This window comes from Sorex fumeus, unplaced genomic scaffold (genome assembly GCF_029834395.1).
Source record: "Sorex fumeus unplaced genomic scaffold, SorFum_2.1 ptg000063l, whole genome shotgun sequence".
Classification (NCBI taxonomy): Eukaryota; Metazoa; Chordata; class Mammalia; order Eulipotyphla; family Soricidae; genus Sorex; species Sorex fumeus.
Window position 1 is genome coordinate 60551370 of NW_026606120.1, and position 27411 is coordinate 60578780.

At 46.2% G+C, this 27411-nt stretch overlaps 1 protein-coding gene across 1 annotated transcript in view; it reads right to left on the reverse strand.

The window, feature by feature from the left end:
* The window catches only part of YPEL2 (yippee like 2), a 75670-nt gene that overhangs the window by 24878 nt on the left and 23381 nt on the right, over positions 1–27411 (reverse strand). The window contains exon 2 of the mRNA XM_056127063.1: positions 21381–21693. Within this exon, the coding sequence (XP_055983038.1) occupies positions 21381–21497 (117 nt within the window). The 5' untranslated portion in view covers positions 21498–21693. The remainder of the gene's footprint in view (positions 1–21380; positions 21694–27411) is intronic.

A 27411-nucleotide genomic window follows, 5' to 3' on the forward strand; every position in this document is an offset into this window, starting at 1 on the left:
GTCTAACAGAGAACTAGGCAATGTGCCAAAGACAGGGGAGAATGAGGATGGGATAACACAAGTGATGCCCAAGTGACTTTCTAAAAGAAGGGAGCTGAGCAAAATTAAGCTAAAAGTGATGCTGACATAGGCTGTTACTACAAAATGCTTTCACATATCTTAACTGATTCAAGGGCTTATCCAGATTACCATGATTAAGTCAAAGGCAGGATCTAAACCTACAGCTTCTGACTGCAAGTTTATAGAATGCGTTCAATTGGAAAAAATCTGTCTCTTCTGATGAAGGAGGACTGTTACTGATGTCAGAACTGATGAAAATCTTGCAGGCTACTCAAGTTCTTTTGCTCTAGATCCATATTTATTTAGCAACTGCCTAAATGTAATGATCTCACACACAAGTGGATTTACCTTCAAGAAAGGTAACTAAGCTTTCACGATTATCTGTTGCACTGTAAAAATTAATGAATTAAAGTTCTGGCCTACCAATTAGGTTCCTGGGAATTAGGTAAATGACATCCCCAACACGTGGTCACCCTTAAATGAGTGGGTAAATTTGTAGGCCTCCAATATTCTAAGGGCAACTGAGGGAATATTCGTTGCAACTCAGTCTGAAAACAGCCTTTGCAGTTCACTATTGAATGAGTGATTCTCATGTCACAAATCTGTGGGAATAACTAAAAGCAAAAAGGCACTTGAAAACCTCACTTTCTTTTATACACTAGAGGATTCAAAGTAAAGAAAATATCCTATGACATAATAATTTTCAGTTTGTAGAACACTGGCATTTGAAGGGCCCCACAGGCCATGCACTCACTTGATGAATGACTCTTGCTCACTCATTCTTCCAAACCTCTGCCTCATTAGGAGTATATAACTCACTATCACCAGAGGAAGTCCAATCTCCTCTGACAGTCCAAACATCTCTTCTAAGAGTCAGTGTCTGTGTCCCACGTACTCCCTGTACCCTCCATCCCTATATTCTTTGACAACAAAATAATATAACTTCAAAGCATGTTCTCTTGCCTGCACCAAAGTTTCCTTCTATGGGGAAAATGTATCTAACAGTGTGGAGGTATAAGGAAATAATCAGACGTGCAATTAGATGACTAAATTCAATTCCTAGTTCTGGTACTTTCTCAACAATATGTTCTGAGATATGTTCACTTGGCTTTCAAGTTCCCATCTGCCACATGAATAATACTCAGAAAGAAATGCATGGACATGCCATATACCAGGACCTCGATAAACAGTAGGACCCCCCTCCCCAACAATTTTTTCTATGGCATGGTTTTACCATTACCAAATAACTTGGTTTTACCCTTACCACTATCCTTCATACTTGATTTCAAAACTTTCCTCTACTGGAAATGCCAACCAAAGCCCAGAGTATTAGGTTTCAAGGTACACATACAAAGTAGAGTGGGTTGATTTACATGTTCTCCGTTGCAGCAGTTGTCCAGCATTGGGCTCTTGTCCAACAGCATTAGAGCAGATTATCAATTAGCATAGAACTATAGCCAACATCTGCATTCATGTGGCCCCAGGGACTGGGTTTAGAAGTTAAATAAAATGTTGTAACAGCAAAGACAAGAGTCCTAAAAAGAGATCATGGTGGAGCTTAAAGAAATCATAGCCAAGGAGCATTTAGGAAAGACACATAAACTAGAAATGCTAGAAAGACTCGCACAGAAGGTGCTTGCCAAAGCACAGAAGTTGGGCACTGGTGATTCTCAGTATTCCCTGGAGAAGCAGAGCACGACTTGGCCAGAAGAACCAGCCTCCCCACCCATCAGGCAAGGCTCATGCCCTGCCTCCACCAGCACAATGTCCTTGGGCAGAGCCCTGAGCCTCTGCCTAGGGAGTTGCCTCATCTGTGAAGTGAGGGGGTTGAGCAAGGTCTCCTACCAAGATGAACATTCTGTGAGTCCACATTCTCTGGAGACCAGACGCCTTGCACAGTAAACGAACATTTCTGACTCAGAGTTAGGCCCTTTACTCATGTTTTTAAACTTCCTGTTTATCTGCGTAAGATTTTTTTCCCTACTCTTTAGCAGAACTGACCCATTTTATCTTGAAATTCATCTCCTAAGACTCATTCTCAAGAAGCAAAGGTTTAAATCCTTTTCACATATTCTGGTGCTAAATCTTCCTCCTTGGCCAAGGAAAAAGCCCCAGGCGTATTGTGAAATAACCTGAAAAATAATTTCCCAGGCAAAACTGTTTTGTGTTACTCTACAGAAATCTATGATAGGTCTTTGTTTTTGTTCTTTATTAAGGGGACAAGGGGACAGATAACATCAAAGTCCAATATTAACTGTATCTCAGAATCTTGCAGTACAGCCAGTGAAGTAATACTGTGCTTCCATAATTACAAAATTCAACAAATATTTTCAGAATCAACTGCCCTGGAGGCGCTTACAATCTAGCTAACTAGAATGGGATTGAAAAATAAAAATATAATTTCTAAGTGTGTTACTGTGTTACATTATGTATGAGTTTTAGAGGAGTCTTTTTTGTTTTGTTGTTTTTTTAACCACAGCTGGCTCTGCTCAGTGGTTACTCCTGGCTCTGCACTCAGCAATCACTCCTGACAGTGCTCAGAGGACCATATGCGATGCCAGTGATCAAACCTAGGTCAGCAGCATGCAAGGCAGATGCCCTACCAATTGTACTATCTCTCTAGTTAAAGTGTTGAGGGAGTCTTAAGAACATGGATGGGATTGGAGAGAACAAGAACTTTCTACAAGGATTCAGATAGAAAGTAAGGTTGAAGAGAACAGGAGGATGAACACAGACTTGGCAGTTTACATCTCATCTCTTTCCTTGGGAAACTCTCCTAGGATAAATAACTCAACAAGAAGTCAGCAGTGGTCCCAAGACATTTGCATCACAGAGTAATAAAAAACACTATCTCCACAGTATCTCAACAGAATCTCCACAGTTTGATACTACCACCTCAGGGCATTGTCACAAGTGTTGAGCACATCTTCAAGTGAAGAAAGAAAACAGTGACAGAATGAGTCCAATGTGGATAGAAGCCCCATCCATCTCTACTGTGTGAGTACTGTCCATTATGCACATATAAACACGGGGCATTCTTGTTGTGCCCTATTCACTAATCTTTCTCATTGATGAGGGTGGAGAGGGTGTGGGGCCCTTAGCACTTCTCAAATGGGCAGCACATGTGAAAACAGAACTTGATAGTTTTTAAAACAAGGCCTAGCCAGTTGGACCGCAGTATGGTTGTTTCCATGCAAATTCCATCACTTTCAAGTTGTTCCATGAACAGAGGCCAGCTAGGACAGCAAGACATGTTTTTTGTTTTGGTTTTGATTTGGGGATTTTGAGGGGGTTTTTTTGCAGTCAATATTTGATTAGGTTTTGAGAGAAGGACTCAATTAGTATCATGGAAGCACAAAGCAGATTTCAGAAAAGAAAGGTCAGCTGCAAGCCCTAGCATTTGCGATCAGCCATCTGCCAAGCAGGAAGTCTACTCAGATCTATTTTTAATCATTTTCCTTAGGCTAGAGCTCCTGGGAGAATGCAGAGGCCAGGTTTATTCCAAGACAAACATCTCATCGCTACCTTTCAATACGCATTTTAAACTAGTCTCGACACTCAAGACCAGCTTTTACCTAGAGACCCAGGGAGCCAGCTGATACTGCCTATATGGCTTTAGCATGGACCTACAAGTAATCTTCGGAAGTCACAGTAAGAATCTAAAGGAAACCTCCTCGGAGTGTTTGGAAATCTTCACCACATCCACATAGAGCCCTATAAAAGCACATTCCAGGTACTATGCACTTTGATTCTAAGAGACAGGAAGAGAGAAGTGGCAATTTAACTCCAGAGTCTGAGTTTACTCCCCAAAGCAATGACACTGACAGAGCTAAGCGTGCAGGGCAGGGGTGCATCGTGGCAGGAGTATAAGCCTCACCTGTGTCAGGCCCCGGGTTTGCTCCTATGTCACAAGAAAAATGGTCTGTGGTAAAACTTCCTGGCCATTCCCATCTCTATCACTTCATAAAGGTAAATTAGAACCAGTGAATCTAGCAGTAAGTCATTTGTTACTCAAAATACAGGTTGGCTAGAGAAAGAAAAGTGGTTTTATGTGAATTCCTCGGGCCCCCGGTCTCTCTGATGGCTGGCCCAGGCAGGCACAAGAACATTCTGTCCACCAGCTTGTCCCCTTCCCGATGCACAGCAGGACACATGCCTCAGTCCCACCCAGTCTAATAAATGCAACATCCCCATGAGGGCTGGAGAGGGAGTCTGCCAGGGTCAGGGTTGATTTTGCAGCGTCTGGCTCAGGAGGCTCTACATTCTCCCAGCCCATACACTGAACACAGAGCCTCCTTGTCTCTAGACATTTATAAACTTTCAGTTTCCACCCGAAGGTAAACCCTAAGCATATGCACAATGGTGCCTCTGCCAAGGCTGGTTGCATCTGCCAATCAAGAGCTGAGGCCAGGGAGCTAGCTGCCACCCAGGGGGACGGGGTACCCAGCTCTCTTCCCTCCCGTTTCCCTCTTCTTAGGAGCTTATCAGTCCCTGAGTAGCTGATGGGAAAGCTAAGCTGAAAGGGCACCTTGGCTGTAGGATCTTTGCCTGAGGATGTGAAATAAGAGACTGGGTATTTGGGGCAACTTAACACCGGCAGGAGCCTAGCCAGGGGGCCAGGGAGGAAGGCAGTGAGCAAGCAAGACATGTGCTCCACTCATGGGAGATCTTAAGTGGGAGGCAGGGAGCTGAGCCTGGAATCCTTCCCCTCCAAGTGGAGGAACTCTGCTCTACTGAGCAGGGCACGCATGGTGGGGGGAAGTGGCACTACACAGGGTCACTACCCCTGACCCAGTTGGACCATAGATTAGTTTGGGCTTGTGAGCCCTGCTGACTCTTGAGTCCCTCTTGTCTGTTTTCAGGAGCAAAGTGAGTTCATTAGTCAACGGTTTACAAATGACCCTTCTGCCCAAGCTGAGGCTCACCTGTTCTCTGCCTGCCTCTACCCTTTTCCCGTTTCCAGGGCGGACATGAGTCAGGAGAAAAAAAAGGGGGGGGGGCAACCTATTTCAAGAAAAGGTTAAGGGAGATGCTGCTTACTCCAAGTAAGTACAAGACCCCAGGAAGGGGTAGGGTGTGGCTCAGGGGTAAAACACTCTGGGGTTCAATCCCCATTCCCTACAAAGCAAAATAAAACAAAAAGACAAAAAAAACCAAATATGACAGAAACAGGAGGTAAGATGAAGATTCCAAAGCCAGGTACAGACAACGTGGAAAGGGCCAGCAAGAGACTGAAACCGGGCTCTTCTACTAATTCAAAACAAAGAAAGCACCAGCACTTAGAACACTGACAGAGACCTGGCCATTTCCTGGCGGGATGCCCTCAGTGAGTCAGGTCACTTCAGAAAATGCCTAGCAGTTTTTGTGTGTCCTCAAAGGAACAGCCATTCTCATCATTACTAGAAGATCTCCAAGGATATTGTTCCTTTTTTAAAGACATGACGATCAAATCCATATTTAGGACTGGAACGAATGCATTGTATATGAGGGTACCTGGTGAGATTCTGGGGACCACGTGATCCCACAAACAGTCAAGCGTGAGCCGAGTACTGAATGGGAAGTAGCTCTCCAGGACTGCCATATGCAGTCCATAAAACTCCAGCCTTTGGGGCTGGCTTGGATACAGCTCAGTGGTAGATCACAAGTTTCCATTTGAGGCCCTGGGTTCAACCTGATCACCCACAACCAAACAAAACCAAAACAGTCTTACGGGCCTTCAGGGGGGTTCTACTGTAAGTGGGGAAAGGTCAATGGTAGATAAGACAGCAGTGACATCACAGCTATGCCTTTCCAAGTATGAGAACACTTGTGTTAGAGTAACGATTAATACTCGCTAGATCAGAATCTCACAGGGGACAAGGAAGAGTGCTTGTTAAAAATACAGGACACAGTCTGGACAGGACTGTGGCTAAGGCTCTTGCCTGGCATGTAACCAACACAGCCTCGAGCCTTGACATCTCATCTGATCCCCTCACCCCACCAGGAGTGATCTCTGAGCTAAGAATCAGAAGGCAGCCCTGAGCACAGCTATGGGTAATACAAACACAAACAAACTATAGGCAATTCCAATCCCCAGTAGGGCCAAGACTAAGGTGAAACCAGGCAGAAAGGTAGAATATTTCAGAGGAGGTCCTGCCTTCAAGGCACTGCCTCTGCACCTGGATGTGATGCCTCCTTAAATCTCAGTCCTGCAGGCCCTCCTGCCCTGGCCAGGGTCTGCAGCCCCAGTCACACTTGAACGTACAGAATCTCCAGGTGGGCTTTTTTACCTTTTTTCCAAGTTATTCTCACTACCTATTGACTTGGGAAGCCCTGCCCAAGAATCCGTACTTTCTTCAAGTCTAGTGTCTACAGTTCTTAGGCAGGCCCTAAAATATATCAAGTCAACAGAAGCTGCTTCTCCCTCTGCAATGCACCCTGTTCTAAACCTCATGGCTGTGTGGAAAATAAGTGAAATTATACAACTTGGTTCTTTCTTTAAACTAACTAATAAATGTGGGGTTGCAACTGCCAGTTTATGATGACTAAGGAGACTTTGAGCTGGGAGGGCCAGGCAAGAGGGAGTACTGGTCCGGCAGACCAGGGAACAAGGCCCCAAGGAACTTCGAAAGCCCTCTTGTCAGAATGCTGCGTGCTTTAGTGTTTGCCAATGATTTATCTGGTTGCTGTTTAGCTGAAGGTATCACCAGGGAAGGACTGAGTCTGGTTACTAATTAGTCACTGGCTTAATTATTGGTGCTTGTTAACTTTACATGATATCAACATCAACATCCCCTCATCACACCAGGCTCATGGATGTCATTTACGGAAGCTGAAGAAGTTGGTTTTCCAGAATTCTTCCCTCTGAGTAATTTCCCACAGGCCTAGGCCTAAATGTCTTGGCTGGCCCTTCGGAGCCTGGCTTGATCCATCCCTGCTGACCTCCTGCTTTCCCTCTCAAAAGGCCTCCCTAACTGCGGCGTTCTGAGTTAGAGCTTGTGTACAATGTCTCTCTGCCTCTGTTCAGAACAGAGGCCCCTTTCTTGTTCACTCATTCTGTCCTTTGCCCTCTGGCTGCCTGAGAAGCACCTCTTCAAAGTCTGTATTTCACTGTATTCTACAAACATTCCAATAAAAAAAAAAGAGTTTGCCTGTCTGTGTCCCCTACTGGGTCAGAAGCGACTGAAGGCCAAGAGTTACGTTCTCTCCAGCTCTCCAGTTTTTCTACCATGGTAGTATGCAGGGTGCAGTGACTTCTCCGATGCCACACTGAACAGAGAGTGACAGAGCAAAGGTCTAGAGCAAAAGGGAGCTTCACCTCTAAGGGTTTTCAAATAGCGCCACTGACAGGTTATCAGCAGGCTCAATTCCAAGCTGTTTCCTGTTAGGGTGATGAGACTTGGAAATTCTGCTCACTGCCTGGCCTGGTACCAAGTCACCGGTGGTGGGACCCTGTGGTCTAGGTGGCTGAAGGTGCCATTTGGCCCAAGTGGTGGAATTCTCTGTGTGACTACCTAATACCAGGGTGTCCATTAGACCTTGCCAGTAAGGACAGGATGTCCTTTCCCCCATGACCTGTAGCAAATAGTGCCTCTATGCCACTCTGGGATTCCTCCTGAAATCACACAAATCCATTTCTCCTGAACCCATTTTACAACAGACATTGACGTCCTGCCAATATTGAAGGACAAACTGCACTTCTCCCCCTCTTCTGTAAATCAAGTTTTACAGAAGCACAGCTTACGGCTTCAGAATCGGTCACTGAGATCTCATAGACAGAAAGGCCTGTAAAGAATACTAAACGGTCTATACAGAACAAGTTCTGCAGATCCCTGATCTATCCCCAAGGGACAGGGATAAAGACTTGCAACAGCCCCTCTCTTCCAAGGAGCAGTAACCCTCACCCTGGAAGTTGTTAGACCTGCAATTGCTGGTTCTTTTTACAGGAGTTCTGGGCTTGGGATATGGGAGATTCTGCCTGGCAGAGGCAAACGGAAGCCTGAGCTAGCACATGGCCTGGGGTATGTTTGAATAAACAGACAAATAAAGGCATGGGAAGTCAGCCAGGCGGTGCCCTCCTATTTCAAGGTGACCAGTCACACAGGTGCCTGGCAGCAGCCTGCTGACCTAGATTGTCAGAGTTTGTCTTATCAGCTTTCCTTCTTCCTCTTGCACTGACCATGCACTTACCCCCAGAGAGCCCAGGGCAGACGGGCCTGTTTTTATAAGGGAGACAGACTGGGAGGAGTTCTCCTCCCCCAGAGAGACTTGCTTTTTTTGTTTTTGTTTTGTTTTTTCCCTTTCTGCTGAGGGGAGGATCAAGAAATATGGGAATTTGGGCCTTCACATTGCTCCAAGAAGTGTGATTTCTCTTCTCTTGCTTTCTTGGCTGTTCTGGGTACTGGTCTGCAGTGAAGCCCACGGCCTTCCCTGCTTCCTGGAGCATTTGCATAGAAGGTGCCAATGGGGGATACACAGCTGGGGCTGATTTGAGCAAGGAGGCACCCTGTACTAGTGAGAGACACAGGACCAGCATGGATACCTCCAAGGCGCTAGAACTGGGGGTCCCACCTGCTGGCTCCCTTGGGTTGCAAGCACACAACTCAGTTTCGCTAGGCTGAGCTCTGCAGAGGAGGGTGGGGAGGATGGGGCAGTTGGGAAAGCTTCCTGTGTTGGGACATCTCATGAAATCCAGGTACACTGGGTGGGAAGCAATGTGAGAATACTGGTATCTCCAATGCCGGGGCAATCCCCATGTCAGGCTCGGGGTGGATGTCCCGACTTCTGCCATCATTAGCTGCCATCACTGGCTGTTCCTGCAGACAATGGGGCTCTCCAGGCTCATTAGGGAACCAGAGACAAGTCTGATGAGGGGAGGGCATGCCCGTTTGCCATCGTATCCCAAATATTTAACATGTCAGAGGTTCACTAAATGTAGGACAAATGACTTAAGGCACTTAAGGCAGGAGGCGTTGCTCTTGGTTCTTTGTTTTGGGGCCACACCCGGCAGTGCTCAGGAGTTATTCTAGTCTCTGCACTCAGGAATCACTCCTGGTAGTGCTCAGGGGACCAAATGGGATGGATGCTAGGGATCAAATTCAGGTCAGCTGCATGCAAAGCAAGTGCCCTACCCGCTGTACTATCGCTCAGGCCCCTAAGGTGTTGCTCTTGGATCTGTTGTTCTGGAGGGCGTTCTTCAGTTCCCCTCACTCTGCTGGAAAGCTGAGAGTATAGCAAAATACATAATGGGAGCAGGGAGGGAAAAGTTCCTGGGTGCCCAAAGGAAACCTTCAGATGATCCTAAGTTGTCCCTTGGAGGAGGGGGGCGAGGGGAAGCAGAGAGCCAGCACCACCTGCCGTGACTTCTGATGTCACTGAGGTCTGGCGGGGAGGGAGGCTGCAAGAGATGAGATGATGATGATGTTGTTTTTAGCAGCAGCTGGCGGAGCCATCTCCTCCTCTCTCCCCCTCCTCCCTGAGTCATTGTCCAGTCATCAGCTACAGGCAAGGGAGGGTGGGACAGTAGGGAGCTAACACTCTCCCAGAAGAGGCAGCCTTGACCCCAGAGATCCAGGTCACAAGGTCAAACCTTCTGCTCAAGAGCTGCGCCCTGCAGAATCAAAGGTGTCAGCAATTCTTCCCGGGCTAGGCTTTCCTATTTGTTCTCATGGTGGTGCTCAGAACCTCAACATGCCGTGAAGTAGGTGCTCAATCTCTGAACAACCTCCCTGCACCACCATCCCCCTTTTCAGTGGTTTTAAAGAGAAGGAAAAGGCTCCTTCAGAGGAATCCCACTCCCCTCCTCCCCCATACACAAGAAGCATCATCACAGGATGAGTCAAGCCAGCAGGCCATTTCCCAGTGCTGTGGCCACCAACGGCTAGGAGGGAAATTGTTCTGCAGCTGCTTCTATGGCTGTCTTAACACTACTGTGAGGTTTGTCACTAGCAAAAGTGTGGGTCTGAGACAGAAATCGCCACTTCATAGGCCAACAGAGAAATGGTAGATTTTCCCACCAAAATCCCGAGAGGCCTCACAGCTAAATGCAGGTAAGACCACCTGGGAGCCAGAGCTGTTTGTTTGATTGACTTCAGAGATCTGCCAGTCCCCTTGGAATTACAGGGAAAAAAAGAAGATACTCAATGATCCTTAAGGCCTCAGAAGGTCACTGAAGACAAGTCTATAGTTAAAGAGCAATCACTCAGACTCAAGAAAAGAAGCAAGCTCATGAAGCAAGCCTGTTATGAGTGCCAGGAAATGGATCATTCATAAATAACAACCAATGTTTGTTGAGTATCTACCACTTATATTGATATCACTAATTTCCAAAAAATCAAATGTCATTGTGGGGCAGGGCAGGGGGACACAGACATAGCTGGCACTGTGCTCAGGGGTTCCACTGGCAGAGCTCTGGGAACCACATGGCACCAGGAATCAAATTCAGACCCAATGTAGACAAAGCACACACTCATCCCACTATCTGGCCCAGTACTCCCCATCTTCCTCATTAAAGTGTAAAGACACATGGAGCTGAAGAGATAGTACTGTGGGTCAGGCACTTGCCCGTCCCAGGTCGATCCCCAGCAAATCACATGGTCTCCAAGCACTGCCAGGATTAAGCCCTGAGTGCAGAGCAGGAGTGGACCCTGAGCATTGCCAGGTGCTACCCAAAACCAAAAACAAAATCGAAAACAAAAAAATAAAGAAAGCGAAAAGACACTGAGGAGCAACTATTAAGTGAAGAGGCCAGGGTGTGAAGGCAGGTGCCTTGACTCAGAGATGAGGGCCCCTAACCTCTGGGCGGTGCTGCCTTCTACTTGCTCTTGCTATATTCAAAAATTCTGATTCTAATTCTACCTCTTCCTGTGGCAGAAGAAACTTTTAATGACCACCTAATCTAATGCCTCCTTTAGGTGGATGAAGAAAACCAGAGAACGATAGGAAAGTCTTATCTAAGGTCTGACAGCATAATTTATTCTCATGCTACTGACTGCCAGCCCCCCACCCCTACCCCCACCCCTTGCTCCCTGCCCCCCACTGGGCTTCCTGCTGCCTCCAGCCTTAGAAGGTACCCAGCAAGTAGGTACAAGGCAGAGAGGCAGAAAGGAGGGAGGAGGTGGTTAAGTACAAAGTCAAGCGGGACTAAGTTTCTCTGGACCTTGATTTTCTAAATTGTAAAATAAGGAACTGAACTAGAAAACCCAGGTGCAAAGGTCCCTCCCAGTTCTAACATAGAGCCTATGTTTTCAGATCATTTAGAACATTGTTATAAAATAAGCCTATTACATATAAAATTGTGCGTGCTGCTGCAATTACACAGAACATATTATAAGACAGTATTAATTACCAAAAAAGCAACTAAGAGGTGAACTCTACAGACAGTCAAAGGAAGGCAAGAATCCACTGGAAGATTTTTTTAGAAAACATTGGTCTTCAAGACTGGGTAGAAATTAAATAGGAAAAGACTTTGCAGGCAAGAGAAAGGAAGACAGAACAGGATTTACCATGAACATTACTGAGAGATGCTAGAAAAAGTCTAAGGCTGCCGCAGATGCTACAGATAGATCCCTAGGGTTGAGTGCAAACTTTGTATGAAGCCTGGGATTTGATGAGAAGAGAACAGAGAGGGGGAAGAGAAGAGAACCAAAAAGAGTTTCCTAGGTAAGTGCTCTCAAGCCACGGTAATAAAAAGAGCATAGCCCATCAGCTCTTAAAATGGCTGATACCTCAGGCCCTGGGTGCTGGAACAGTCCAAGGTGTGACAGTAGTCCTGGGAACACAATTCAAGGACAGGGAGGTTTGGTGAGGACATACAACTGAGTTTGGTGGGGACACTCAACTGGCTTTCTTGGTTTACTTAAGCATTCAAAGACAATTGTCAAAGCCGTGTAGCAAGGCAAGTACCATAGCACCAGCTCTCATCCCATGTTTTTACTGCACCAGCACAACCTCATCTGTAACATTCTTCTGCCCTCCATGGCCTAATATTTCCATGAACCCCAAGATCATGAGCACATAGTGCAGGAAATTGTACTGACTTCACCTCCCAATCCCTGGAGCCCAGACTAGAGCCAGACACATTGGTCAGCTCAGTCTTAATTTTTCTGTTTCAATAGGGACATCATTGCAGACTTGAGTCAGCCCCCAAGTAAAGAGCCAAATGAGCAAGGTGCTGCTTTCCCATTTCAGAGGCTGAACGACAGCCCGTGCTCAAACACAGGGAAACCCAATCTATACCTACTCACTAAAGAACAGAGAAAACACCCTGGTAAAAAATTTATTTGGGGGGCCAGAGAGACAGATAGTGGGCTTTCCTTGCACATGGCTAATCTGGGTCCAGTCCCCAGTGTCCAACATGGTCCCCCGAACCTGCCAGGGGTGATTTCTAAGTGGAGAGTAAGGAGTAACCCCTTAGCACTGCCAGGTGTGTCCCCCCAAACAAACTAACTAACTAAATAAATAAACAAATTCTTTGGGCCTGAGAGAGAACTTAACGGGCTCAGAGCATGCTTTGAATGCAGGAGTCCCAGGCTTACTGCCTGCCCCTGCAAGGTCTCCAAAGCACAGACCCAGCCCAAATACTGGTGGATGTGGCCAAGAAATAGCAAAACTTTTCCTTTAGATTTTTGACTTAGAAACACCCTCACTGAATGACAAGACATAATACACAACCAATCTCAGGACCAGAACATTACAACCATTTGCAACATTACAACCATAGTTAATTTTCAGGGCCTGCCCATAGCCTCAAGTCAAATTTCCTTTTGGTATTGAAAGCAACCACACAGAGAGGATCACACCTGATCACTACTGTGCTCTGGCTGCCTACATTGTGTGGGGAGAGAGAAAGCCACCTGTGATTCACTAGACAGTCGATGGCAGCTAAATTGATTTAAAAAAATAAATCAAAAAAAGAGTGGAACAATTCTATATGCACCATGTCATTATTTATACGGAACAGGCATGGCTAGGGGACAGGGCTGCCTCCCACCCAAAGAATGTAACTACCAAGCTCCTCCCCACATAGTAGTAACCATGAATGTTTTTAAACCTTACAAGGCTAGTGTATACTGAATGATCACTGTGCTTCACAATCCCTCTGGATCACCATGATGAATATACCATAGGATTTTCATTTCCAGTCTCTTCACACTTACACACCATGTCAATATTCTCCATCTCTGGGCCAAATGCCAGTCATTACTGGGTGTTAAGTATTCAAAGAAGCAAGCAACTGCCAGTAGAATAAAGTCCCAACTCCCATTCTTCTAACAACCTGACTTCACCCTCCTTTTTTAATCTGTTTTCACTCAATTTCTAGATATCTAACTCAAAAGAATGGGTATTCCACCAAGCACTTCCTGCCTCCACTTTTTGGTTCACAATGTTCTTTTTACTGGTACCTCCTGAACCATTTCCACAAATTTAGATTCTTGCTTCCGGGTACATCTCAATAACTTGCTGAACAAGTCTTCCTAGAACTTCAGTCTCTAGTCATATGGATCAACAACCTCTCTGAGACCCTAACAAAAACTGTGAAACCCTCCACAAAACATTACACACACACATACCCCACACACACTCTGGGTCCCTTGAAGTCAATCCACAAATCCTAGACTAAGAACTCAGTATAGAGCTGGAGTGATAGTACAATAATGCTGCAGACCCAGGTTAGAACTCCGGCATTCCATATGGTCCCCTGATAACTGCCTATAATTCCTGAATGAAAAGCCAGGAGTAATCCCTGAGTATCGCAGGGTGTAACCCCAAAAGAAGAGAATGTGTGATGTGTGATGTGTGTCTATCTTTAACTGCACTGGGGCCACAGTCAGCATCTCTCTCTCTCTCTCTCTCTCTCTCTCTCTCTCTCTCTCTCTCTCTCTCTCTCCTTCTATGTGAAAAAAGGGTTGAAGCCACTTAATTCAAAGACAAAGATACACACGCACACACATGCACAGAGAGAGAGAGAGAGAGAGAGAGAGAGAGAGAGAGAGAGAGACTCAATCACATATATTCACTGAAAATCTACCACGAGCTTTGTTGGGAGGCACAGACACAAAGATAACACTACAATCAAGTGGTTCACAGGATAACAGCAGATAAAGTATTACTTTACTGCGATAACTGCCTTTATAAAACACGTGGTTGAGTACACGTGTTTAGAAGAGATGACTTACGAACTTATTATCTACCTCAACTAGAATCAAAGTTCTTAGGGTAAAATTTTTAAGGGTAGAATAAAAATATCTGCATAGGATGCTATATTCTGTGCACAGACAGTACATACTTAGCATCTGTGCAATGATAGAATGGAGTCAATGAGACAAAAGAGCTAGTAGAGACTCACTTTATTACCATAATCCAAAGACCAGAGGCCTCTTCACTCCAGTTAAAGGTGATTCCATCTTGGAATAACACTGTATACAAATTATCTCCTCCTGATTTATGTTTGGCTTATCTGACCCCAAATTAATTTTATCTACCCCTTTCAGAGGAAAATGCCAAATGACAGATTTTGTAGGTTCCATGTGATTTCTTTTCCCCAAGAAACCCGTGACCTAATCACATCTCTTGGTCCAGAGAAGTCCTGTGTAGAGGGGGTTCACCTGACACCCTTCCTGGGTGGTCAGCAGATAGTTTTTTGGCACCACCCCTGAACCAATGCTTCATTAGAAGATGGGGCAGTCAAAGGTCAAATAGTTGAAGAAAAGAAACTAAGAATTCCAGAGGCTAAGTATGTGATTTTCTTTACAAAAGTGAAATTGACTGAAAGTGTTTTGAAACTGTATTTACTGGGTTATAGACTATTTGGTAATTTATCACTTCTGTTTCTCAGAAATTTTCAGTATGAAAATCAGGCTGGGTATAGAGCCCAGAGGTAAAGTACAAAGTCTTGCATGCTTGAGGCCAAGTTTGACTCCCTGACCACACCATCCCCCAACCAAAAAGAGAGAGAGAGAGAGAGAGAGAGAGAGAGAGAGAGAGAGAGAAAAGAAGGAAAACTCAAAAACTCAAAGTGGGACCAGAGTAATAGTACATGAAGCTGACCCTGGCATCCCATATAGTCCCCTGAACACTGCGAGGAGTAATTTCTGAGTAAAGCCAGGAGAAACCTTTGGGGATAGCTGGATGTGAGTCCCCAGCCACCCCCCCCCAAAAAAAAGAAAAAATCCTCCACATGGGCCTGAGAGTAAGCTCAGGGATCAGGGGCACTTACCTTGCATGTGCAAGAACCCAACTATGACCCCTGGAATTGAATGGTCCCCAAGCAACGCCCAAGGGAGTGGCCCCCGAGCACCAGAGTGCTGAGCATTGAACCATCTGGTATAGCTGGCTGAGTATTGGCACAAGTGGCTCCCTGAGCGCCACTTAGGAGCACCCCCCAACTATAAATAATTTTTTAAAGAAGAAACACACATATTCAACAATGTTCTTCAAAGGCTGGAAAAGAAGCACCTACTGCAACATGGTTAGTACAGTGTGGGGTTCTTTAAAGCACTAACGTCACTCTGGTGAGGAGCCAGGGTCCACTGTTTTAGGGGGAAATTTTTTACTTTTAATGATACAGGGACTGAATTTTTTCCTCTGTATTAGGATATATTAATAATAGTATAAAGATATAAAATACTATTTATTTTTACTTTTGTTTTATTTTTGGGCCCCACCCAGCAATGATCTTCTCTGTATCGTTCCAATTTTAGTATATGGCTGCCGAAGCGAGCATGATGCTCCTGGGTTCAATTCTTCCACCCCTCTCAGAGAACCCAGCAAGCTACCAAGAGTATCCCACCCACACAGCAGAGCCTGAAAGCTCCCCGTGGCATAATCGATATGCCAAAAACAGTAACAACAATTCTCACAATGGAGACTTTACTGGTGCCCACTCGAGCAAATCGATGAACAACGGGAGGACAGTGCTACAGTCCTACCCAGTGATGCTCAGGAGTTACTCCTAGATCAAGCACTCAGAAATTACTCCTGGAAGTACTCAGGGAACCATATGGATGTCAGGGATCAAATCTGGGTCAGCAACATGCAACGTAAGTGCCCTACCCGCTGTACTATTGCTCCAGCCCCTAAATGCTAATTTTCAAAAAAAAAATTGTTCACACCTGTCTCAGACATTCACTCTCTGTCTCCTACAGCCCCCTTTCCACTGAGGACCCAGCATGAGGGAACAGTGTCCCTCAAATTCTTCCTGAGCCCCCACCTGTGACCCTCTTTCCTTTCTGTGCCCCTCCTATTCTACCAGTAGGTCCTCTGCTCACATGGACCCCACTTATGGAAAAGTTCATCTGTGGCCCAGCAGAAAAACACTGTGCTTGCAACCTGTGTCTTAAGATAGAATGAAGCACTATCCTCCCCAAATGGCTTCCTATCAGATTAACCCAATTTACTCTACCTAAATAACCTGCTCCATAGTGCCAAAAGGTGGGCGGGAAGGTAGGAAGGGAGGGAGGGAGGAAGGGAGGGAGGGAGGAAGGGAGGGAGGAAGGAAGGAAGGAAGGAAGGAAGGAAGGAAGGAAGGAAGGAAGGAAGGATTCCAAATATATTTCTGGAGACAAACTTTGTGAAGATCCCAGCTTTCACAATCCACTAAAATGAGCATTTAGATTGCTCTCACTTGGGACAACTAACAGTTCCAGTTACAACTATTATTTTATAACCCAAGTATATTTTTATACTGACGCTTACATCATTAAGAAATAACTGTATGAGCAATTCCTTGTACCAACCCAAAATACTTCTGCATGCAAACACCCCAGCATTTGGACCACAACACCCCCTATGAAAGAACCTGCAGGATGCCTCAGCACATTCCCTAGATAGTTCTGTCATTAATTCAAAAGGCTCCCAGCCCTGCCACCGTACAACAGAGCAAATGCTGCATCCCTTTCTGTAATCACACGCAACTTGCTGTGGTTTGTCCTGTTGCTTTTACTCTTACATCCAACTCCCAGGCTTCAGGTTCTCAATTGGAATTATCCTGGCCAAATTAAATTTTCCTGGTATCAGGCAATAGCAATTCCTTCCTCCCCACCCCCTCAACCCCCCCCCCACTTTTCTCTTCTTTTTCTTTCTAGATAATAAGGCCAAGAGAAGCAATGGGGTTTCTTTACATATGCATAGGGCTCTGAGATTTCAAACCATCCACATAGCCACAATCTTATCCAGCTTGATAATGGCCCCATGAGGGAAACCTACTGCTGTCACAGCCCCTCTCAAAGAAGGTGCAGCTCACCTCATAAAATGAGGGGACGGGGGGAGCCAGTGTAGTAGCCACAAGCCACCAGACTCCAGCTACAAAGCTGATCTTGCTCATTGTGTTAGAAATTGAGACTCAGAAGTGAGAGGGCTGAGTCCCAGCAGCTTAGACTGTGGCGAGAGCACGCTGGAGAGGGGGAAGACCAGTGCAGGCTTTTTCACGCCACTGCATCAATCTAGATTCCAACAGTATCAACTTCGCAGTTCCACAGAGCTCTGTCCACACGGGAAAGAAAGCAGCCGAAGTCTCCACTCCACCCCCAGCCACATTCTACGAGATTTAGTTCTTTGGACCTTTGTGCTGCCTTCTCCATAATGAAGGCAGACTCACTTTTCTTCGTCTTCTTTTTTTAACCAAACAACAGAATGTCAAGCTTCCAGATGAAAGGCTCTATTACAAGTACAAAGTATCATTTAATTACACTGCCGCTCCAGTTATCTGCTTCCCAGCTCCTAACTCCCACTGGGCGAATTCTGAAACCACATAGGAGATTATGTCAAGAAGGGAGAACAGGAGAAACATTCTCTCGCTGAACTTTCTTAAATGTAAGGGAGAAACAAAATGAAAAGAAAGGCTCATTTTACGAGGAGGGGGCTGGAGCAGTGATCTTTCCGTTAAGCAGACCTGCATAAGAATCTATAGATTATTTAACACCAGTCGGGGGTGGCCGCAGTGTGAAATAAAGGAATCTTTGTGTACTGCCAGCCACAGCTCACTCACTCTTTCCCCAGTCAAGCATTGAAGCCCAACTCTCTAAATCATCAAATTCTAATGCACCCCATCTGTGCACGGGTGGTGGCCAATGAAACCGAAGCCTGTGCTGACTTTGGCAGAGGCTTGTGAATGAGTCTTTCTGCCCCTCAAAATAGGCAAGGAAGGACATAATGCCAACAAATGCCTTTTTGCTCATCACTTAACTTCTCCCAAGTTCGATTTACCTGTGTATCTAACCATGTACTTGAGCTCATGGCATGGATCGGGTTCTTAAGACACAGAGACATGCTCCCACAGAGAAAAGGAGGTGCAGGAGCTCCCAAAGCAACGAGCGCAGGCTCACTCTTCAAGCCTTGAGCTCATATCTCGCTTGCCTGTCTCCATGTTTTTTTGTTTGCCTCCTTCCACCCTGGAGAAGCTCGTGTTCTCTCTTAAACACATAACTTTCTCTTTCTCTCCCCTCACTTTTCTAAATAGGTTTCAATAAAAACTATCATGCTTCACAAAAAAAAAAGGAAAAGAAATGAAACAAAGTGAAGAAAAGGGGCTGCGGGGCTGCTCTTGGCTGAGGGCACCTCGGGGATTCTGTCTGCATATTCACAGAATGGTTCTTATTTCTGAATGACATGAACACAACACAGTGAACTGGCAGGAGAAGAAACTCAAAAGATGGGCTCTGCCACATCACCCAAGGTCCCGTATACCAGGCCAGTGAACTCAGACATCAACTTCAAGGACTGCAGAAATAGTACAGAGTTGAAGTTTCCCCTGTATGTGAGAGAACCTAGTTTAGTTCCCATTACCATTTGGAGTAACCCCCAAGCACAAAGCTGGGAGTAGTCCCCAGCACCGCTGGGTGTGGCCCAAAACACTGCCCAATCCATTCCTCCAAAAAAACACCAACTTTGAAGGCCACAAGCATCTCTACAGATCTAATCTGCCCCTGGTGAAAGGTCTGGCTCAAATACCACCTCTCCCAAAAATCCTTTCTGAACATATTTAGAATAATTGTTTGAGACTCTGGCTTGTTCTTGGACAACTTTTGAGCTTCTCCAACTGTATAAAATATGAATTCTAATCTACCTTAAAGGCTTCAGTGAGATAAGATTTATAAAATGCCAAATAGCAGTTTTTCATACATAGAGGGTGCAAAAACACATCTCATTGGCTACGATACACAGTACTGACTCCTCATATTAAAATGATGTCTTGGCTTCCATGTTCTCTGGAGGTTCCCAGAACTAGGACAGCTCACATTTTCCTTCCCAAGCATGCCGGCCCCCTTCCAGAGCAGAGGCCTGACTGCTCTCTTCCTTCCCCCATCTAATTTCCAGACTCAACAAGTTCCCAACATTTCAAGAGGAATGTGAGGCAAGATGGACTTGTTAGTAATGAAGACCAATCATCAGGAACACAGAGAATGGTAAGAGAGCCAGATGACAGAGTTCATATCTATGGTGACTCTAGACCCTGATACAGAACTAAAGGGTTCAGAGCTTAGTCCTGCCTTAAGAAGCCCCTCTAACACACGTGTGGTTTTTAAGACATGGTTTGTAACTTCCAGTCAATACAGTCAGCTGGAACATTCTAAAACTATTGATTCTTTATTCCTCTTTGGCTGGGATTACCCAGTCAGAGGCAAGGAAAGTTGATGCCATCTTTCCTAGGAGTTCTTAGGATACAAATGAGGAACACTAACTTTTTTTCCTTTAAAAAAATTTTTTTTGGGGGGAGGGTGGCAAACCTGGTGAGGTGCAAGACTTACACCTGGCTCCACTCTCAGGGGTCCCTCCTGGTGGAGCTTGGGGAAGCCTATGGGATGCCCAGGATGAAACCTGGATCAGCTGTGTGCAAGGCAAGAACCATACTCACAGGATTATCTCTCTGGCCCTTTATCTTCAAACTTAGTCTGGGTTTGCATAACTAGAGAGATAGTACTGGGTCATAGAGAAGCATGGCTTTCATACAACTGATCCCAGCCCAATCCCTAGCATGCAGGGGTCCCCCATGCATTGTTGGGTTCAACCCTGGAGGCCCCTGATCACTACTGGCATGGCCTGGGTACGCCCCAAGATCATGAGGATCACAGAACGGTCTCTTGGGTCCCTGAGCACCACTCAAGATGCTCACTCATGCTCTCTAGGTGGGAGCCTGGCATGTTACTGACCCAGGTTCAAGCCCCTGCACACAAGAAGCTCAGAGTGTAGTCCTGGAGGCCCCCAACACCACAAGGCCGGAGCAGAACAATGTCCTTGGGCCCAAGCATTGAAGGACCCCAGGCTGATGTAATAATAGTGGGAACGTGCCACAGCCCCTGTGCGACCTCCTCCCCCCAACCCCACCCTCAGCACCACTTGAATAGGTATGCCCTGCCCCAACCCCAAAATAAAAGTTTTTTCTTTTTTCTTAAAGTAACTTAAAGTCCAGGTCCTGAGGAAAGATGTTTATTAAAGAAAGGTCCCACAAAATGTCTTTTTGTTGATTTTTGGTGCCAGGAACAGAAGCCAGGATCTCATACCTGCAAAGCATGTGCTCTCCCACTGAACTATATATCCGAGGCCCTTGTCTTTCTTTTCATGTAGGCTAGTCAAACCTGTTTCTCCTCCTCCTCTGGGAAATTTTGGGCTATGAAGGGGGTAGCTCCGCTGAGAACAGGGCTTGAGGGGCTGCTTCTTAGGCTACACTACTGGAACACCTTTTATTAATAATAACAGCCCCAGTTTTAGAATGCAGCTGCCAAGGCGCCTCAGGGACAACCAGGCTCCATTCTTTCTTGTGATTACGATCAGCTGTCATGCCACTCTGGCTCTCGTAGAAGCCCGAAAGTTCCCACGGGCCAGTACATTCGCTCTCTACCAGCGCTCTCTGCTCCATCTCAAAGGCCCATTTTAGTAACCAAACAATAATCTCCCACCCGTTCTCAAAATCTTCCATCAAGTTACATCCTAGTCTCTCTAAGATGTCCTCTCACTCCCAGTCCAAGAACACTCATTTGGAGACATAAGCCGAGCACACCAAACTCAAGGGTCCAATCCTGACCAGTGTGACGGCCTTGTTGAGGCCCTGGGTTTGATGCCAACACTGAAAAAATAAAGGCTCTGATGACTCCTTGGTGTCTCTGCCCCTGTGGTTTGTGAGCAGCCAATCAGCCAGGGAGGACACAGACTTTCCCAAGGAAGCATTAGGTAACCAAGTAACACTCTCTGTTAGTGGAGGGAGACAGCAAAGCTGTCCTTCATCTCCAAAAGAGGAAGTACATGTGGCCTCTTTGGAAGCACTTGTCAGCCTTGGCAGCAGGTTAGGGTTGGGAGGCACCCTCCCCCAGGGTGCGGAGAGAGGCAAGGTCTGCAGGAAAAGATACCTTAGAAATGAGTTCATCGTGATTGGCCAAGTGGGCTCTGCAGTGAATGCAGCTGTAGGTTCTGTGGCAGGAGGGCAGATATGCCTGGAAAGTCTTGGATCTTGTCATCTTCACCATTGGTGCCGCTGACCGTGGAGCAAACTCCGGGGCGGCCCACGAGGCACTGCCACAGGATGGGTCGCACGGGAAACACCGGAAGACACAGGTAAAGGCCGTGATTTAGCAGGGGGTGAGTGTGGGGCAGGCTCCACACACTGACGATATCTTCAGAGGAAGGACCCTCACACTGAGGTCGAGGGTGGTTCTCAGCAGCCTGCAGTGCCAAGACAAGGGGAACATCATTAGTGAATGGAGCAGAGCTTTCAACAAGAAAGTGGCAAGGGGTGGGAGGCAGGGGAGGGAGAGAGAGAGAAAGAGAGAGAGAGAGAGAGAGAGAGAGAGAGAGAGAGAGAGAGAGAGAGAGCAAGCACAGGTAAGTATGCTTTTTCTTGCAGGTATGCTGAATGGATGGGGAAAAGCCACTGGAAATTACAATATTGGTGCTTTTCTAAACTTAGAGGATCAATCACAACCCAGGGTTCCACAATCAACGCCCAGCAAACTGGCAGATAACCATTCCCAGAGAGTTGCCAGGTGTGAAGATGAGCTCCCCGCAGGCCCAGGAAGGAGACTTCTCTCTCCTGCACCAACCAACTGGAACCACTTAAGGAATAAGTTCAATGTGCAGAGGCTCACTCCATCAGCAAGAACATGAATATTTCTCCTCAGTCCCACAGGCAACGAGACCTCCAACACTGAAACCACTACCTGCACCGCCAACAAACCCTCTGCGAGTGACCACCATGTGAACACCAAGGAATACTTCCCAGCCGGCACTGGCACTGCTGGCTTGTTGGGACTTTTTTGGAGAATTTAGGGATGGCAGGCACCCTGCCCAGACGTCGGTGCTAAGCACAGTATTTGGGAGGGTTATTACTGCTGTGGTTTTGATCTGGGGGACCAAATCTGACTCAGTGCTTTGAGTCACTCCCAGAAATGCTCAGGGGCCCGTGCAGTGCCAGGAATAGAGCACAGGCCTCCTCATGTGAAGCACGTGCTCAGCCCACTGAGCAACTCCCAGGCCATGGCAGGCTGGTTTGTGCTGAGTGAATGAATAAAACCAACAGCAAAATCAGAATTATTGCCATCCAAAACTCCTAACAATGGTGCAATTTACCTAAAATTCTCCTCAAGCCTCAGTCATTTCATGGGATCCAACACCTCTCTCCAAAGACACTGAGAACGTGTGGTGACTCCCAGGTAAGTCCCAGGGCTCAGGGAAAAACCCCAAGGTCTCAATCACCTACCTGAGGCTTCGGTCTCAGACTCATTCTGAGACTCCAGTGCCTGCCTAATCCCTGGTTTCACTAATGGGGGTGGTGTTCCCACTTGCCTACCTCCTGGGAGAGATGGAGTGTTAATTAATGCCTGCATCATGCTTTGAAAATAAAATTATTTAGAGAGATGGGGGAGGAAGACAAACAAAATCAGTTCTTCTTGGATTCTATCTGGGATCCATCTGGATGTTTAGCGAAAAGTCTACAAATCACGGTAGTCCTCACTAGACTTTTTTTCTGCTCATCCTCAATAGAACCAAACCTTCTGAAGAGAAACTGTTCTTATGTTGGTCATCCTTGCCATGACAGCAGATCCCAAAAGCTACTGGACTCCTACTATGTCTTCCAGAGTGGCCAACACCACCAGCTGGCATTTGGCTCAAATGCAAACAGTTAACTACCCCATGGTTAATGGCCCCATGCAGCCCTGAGCCAAACAGCAACACTGTCTGGAAGAAAATCTCACAGAGAGGACCAACTGCAGGAGGGGCTCAGATCCCCGGGCACAGAAACAATGGTTGCCCACCACTATTTTTCTTGTTGTTGGCTTTAGGGCCACACCCAGCAATACTCAGGGCTTACTCCTGGTTCTGTACTCAGAAATAACTCCTGGAAGTGCTCAGTGATCAGATGGAATATTGGGGATCGAAACTAGGTTGATCACATGTAAAGCAAACACCAGACCCACTGTACTATCTCTCTGGCTCCAGTCCACTACTATTTTTTTTTGATAGGGGCCACTCCCAGTTCAAGTGGAATCAAACTCAAGGTATTACAAATGCAAAACACATGCTCTTCCACCTAAATTATATTCCCAATCTTCACACATGCAACATATATAGCATTGCATGGTTCAGTATCCAGTATTGCATGGTTCCCCGAGCACTATCAGGAATAACCTCCAACCACAGAGTTGGGAGCAACGAATAACCACCACTGGGTGGCTAATACTACTACTATTTTTGTTTTGTTTGTTTGTTTTAATGAATCACCGTGGGGTACAGTTACAGTCTTACAAACTTTCGTGCTTATGTTTCAGGCATACAGTGATCAAGCGCCCATCCCTTCACCAGTGCCCATTCTCCACCACTAATGATCCTGTATCCCTCCTACCATACCCACCCCATCCCCCATACCCCACCCCGACTCTGTGGCAGGGCATTCTCTTTTGTTGTCTCTCTCTCATTTTGGGTATTGTGGTTTGCAATAGAGGTATTGAATTGCCATCATTCAGTCTATAGTCTACTTTCAGCATGCATCTCCCATCCCAAGTGGGTCCTCCAAGCACCCCATACTTGGTGGTCCCTTCTCTATCTGAGCTGCCTTTTCCCCCTGCATGTGAGGCCAGCTTCCAAGCCGTGGAGCAATCCTCCTGGTATTCATCTCGACTATTCTTGGGTGTAAGTCTCCCATTCTGTTTCTTTATATTCCACAGTTGAGTGCAATCTTTCTATGTCTGTCCCTCTCTTTCTGGCTCATTTCACTTAACATGATACTACTACCATTTTTTTCTAAACAAGATTTTTTTCAAAGAGTGTGAGATTGACTCAAACTGAACAGCAAGGAAATCTATGTTGCAGAGGTGAGATTTCATTTTCCCTAACTTTGTTTGGGTTGCACCTGGCCCCAACAGAATGATGCAGAGGAAGATGTCTGGTGCCCAGGATTCCAGCTCAGGACCCCCTGTGCATACTCAGGGTGGAACAGGGGTGGGGAGAGAGGAGAGCATGAGGACGGAAGCCAATGGGACACCAACATTGTCAGGTGCGGAAGTTCTCCAGGTGGTGCAAAGAATCAAATTCCACCTGTGGAAGAACTATCTGAGCTTTCCAAACTCATTCCACTCCCACGGTGGACCATACTTTAGGAGGTGACAGGTCAGGGCAAGGAGGGATGGGCGGGAGGGTGAGCTGGAGGCTTGCTCCTTCAAGCCACTTCTGCAGTCTGGGGGCTGCCCAGTGGGGAGTGCGCAGAGCACTGGCCCGTCCTTCTAATACAAACACAGAGGGGAGCAAAGGCAACAATAAGCCTTGGCTGCCAGTCTGGGTTTACAGAGCAGCCACAGAGTCTGTTTTCTTATACATGCAGACAGCTTCTAAATTACACACTTCCCCCAGAGTAAAATTATTTCTTCTCTCACTTCTCTTCTGTAGGAAACCCAAAAGTTCACAAGTCGGGGCCTGCGGTTATACTCCACTTCAAGTCTGAATTCCCGAACTTATTCGAAGCTACCTGAGCGAATAAGCCATTCATGGTGTGTGGTGCAGGGGTGTATATCCCACTGGGCCAGGGAGTGCGTTCAAAGACAAAGCAAAGGCTTTGCATGCAGGACGATCCAGGTCTGATCCCAGCGCCACATGGTATCCCCCAGTCCCACCCCCAGCACTGCTGGAAGTGACCCAGGACAAAGCCAGGAGTATTCCCCAAAGCATCACTGGGTGTAGTCCAAAACCCTAAAAACACCCATACTCACACATTCTTGGCACACCATAACATGATGACATTGGACAGAGTCTGGGCATAGACCTGCTCTGGAGAAGAGACACAGCACATTCTCAGAGCATGTGTGAGGCCCTTCATGGCCCCTAAGCAATGTCAAGTGTGGCTTCATGCCATTCCCTAGTACCATATCAGTGCTGCGCCCCTACTACTAAGGTTGTCATTACTGGAGCACCAACAGCCCTTATTACTGGGCAGGCTTTACCCCTTAAAATAGAAGCTAAAAACAGAAGAGTTTTTAAATTATCACTACTAGTAGTAGTATTAGGGTCCCACCAGGCAGAGCTCAGGGCCACCAGGGCCAGGCATGTTCTCCTCCACTTTGAGCTACCTCTCTTGCCCTTAGATGGATTTTTATGATTTTGGCAGGTGGGGTCACATCCAGTGGTATTCAGAGGCTAGATCTGGGATCAGGGATCACTCCTAGTAGTGCTTGGGGATCATATGTGGTGCTGGAGATCAAGTCTGGGCTGGCCACATGCAAGGGAAGCAGCTTAAACCCTGTACTATTCTTCTCCAGCCCCAAGACTGATTTTTTTAAAGAATGAAATTAATGATAGAGCCAAATTAATGTTCACAAAGTCAACAACAGTAAAATCAAGAGACCCAAACTTTAACAACTGAACTTAGAAAGGTGCCTGTAAAGAGGGCAGGCTGGAGGGAATTGTGGGGGTGGTGTGATATGGGAGGGAACCTGGGAACATCACTGGAGGGAAGCTGACAATGGTGGTGGAAACAGTGCTGCAATATTACATCTAAAACTCGACTATGAATAACTTTATGAACCATGGTGCTTTAACAAAAAAGATAAATAGAATGTTTTTTTCATAACGAGTTTGATTTTTTTAAATTTTTATTAGTGAAACGCCATGAGGTACAGCTGTAGACTTACAAATTTTTGTGCTTGGGTTTCAATTGTACAATGATTGAGTACCCATCCCTCTACCAGTGCCCATTTTCCACCACCACTGATCCCAGTATCCCTCCTACCCCCCATCCTCCCCACCCCACCCTGACTCTGCGGCAGGGCATTCCTTTTTGTTCTCTCTCTCCTTTTGGGAGCTGTGGTTTATATTGAGTGGCAATCATGTTTGGTCTATAGTCTACTTTCAGCATGCATCTCCCATCCTGGGAGGATCTTCCCAACACCTTTAGATAAAAAGAATTTTTTAAAAGAATGAAATTAAGGTTGTAAAGCTGCAAAACTTATAGCATTTTAATTGTTGCACTTTGATCCCTGTTAATGGAGTCACGGGCTCCATGGGACTTCCTGAGTTCATGGAATATAGTGGAGTCCAAATTGATTCCCAGCAATTAAGTGAGCATGATATTTAAAAGTCTCGGGGCACATGGACAAATTAAATACCACTCTAATTGAAGCAGTAATCCATCACAACGGAAACTACAGGAAGATTTGCTACCATCCCCAGCTGACTCGGGATTAGCTGAGAAAGAAGAGATGTGAAACATTATAATTGAAAACAAAGACCTGGGCCGTTGAAAAGGCTCAAAAAGCTGAAGCAAAGGCCTTGCTGGAGGTCCAGGTTTGATTCCCAGCAACACAAGATCCTCAGTATTGCTGGGAGCATCCACCGGAGCACTGAGCTGAGAGTAATCCTATAACACTTCTACCCAAGAAGATCTTAGATATCTCACTTAGATGGGTTTTTCTTGGTTTTTGTTTGTTTGTTTTTCTCTTTTTACATTAATTCACGATGAATTAAAGTTACTAATGACTTTTGGGGGAGGGAGGGTTGGCACACCTGGCATTGCTCAGGGATCACTCCTGGCGTGGTGCAGAGGACCATATGGGGTACTGGGACCAAACTTGGGTCATCTACCTGCAAAGCAAGCACCCTACCCCCTGTGCTATCTCTCCGGCCCACACATACATTATTTGATAGTCAAATGATGCACACACCAACCCTAGCTAAGCTATCTGACAGATCAATTCCACCAGCTGGGGCTTAGAAAACAATCTTTTCAGTAGCTCCAGGATGAAAGGGTAGGACCTACAAGTTCTGCAGGTAAACCATAAAGGAACTCAATAATGGCAGAAGTCGGGTAGAACAGACAGGAAGACTCAGCACATGGATGTCAGGCTCACTTAGGGCAGGAAAACCTGCATGATGTGTTGTTTCTGAGGGTGTTGTAGA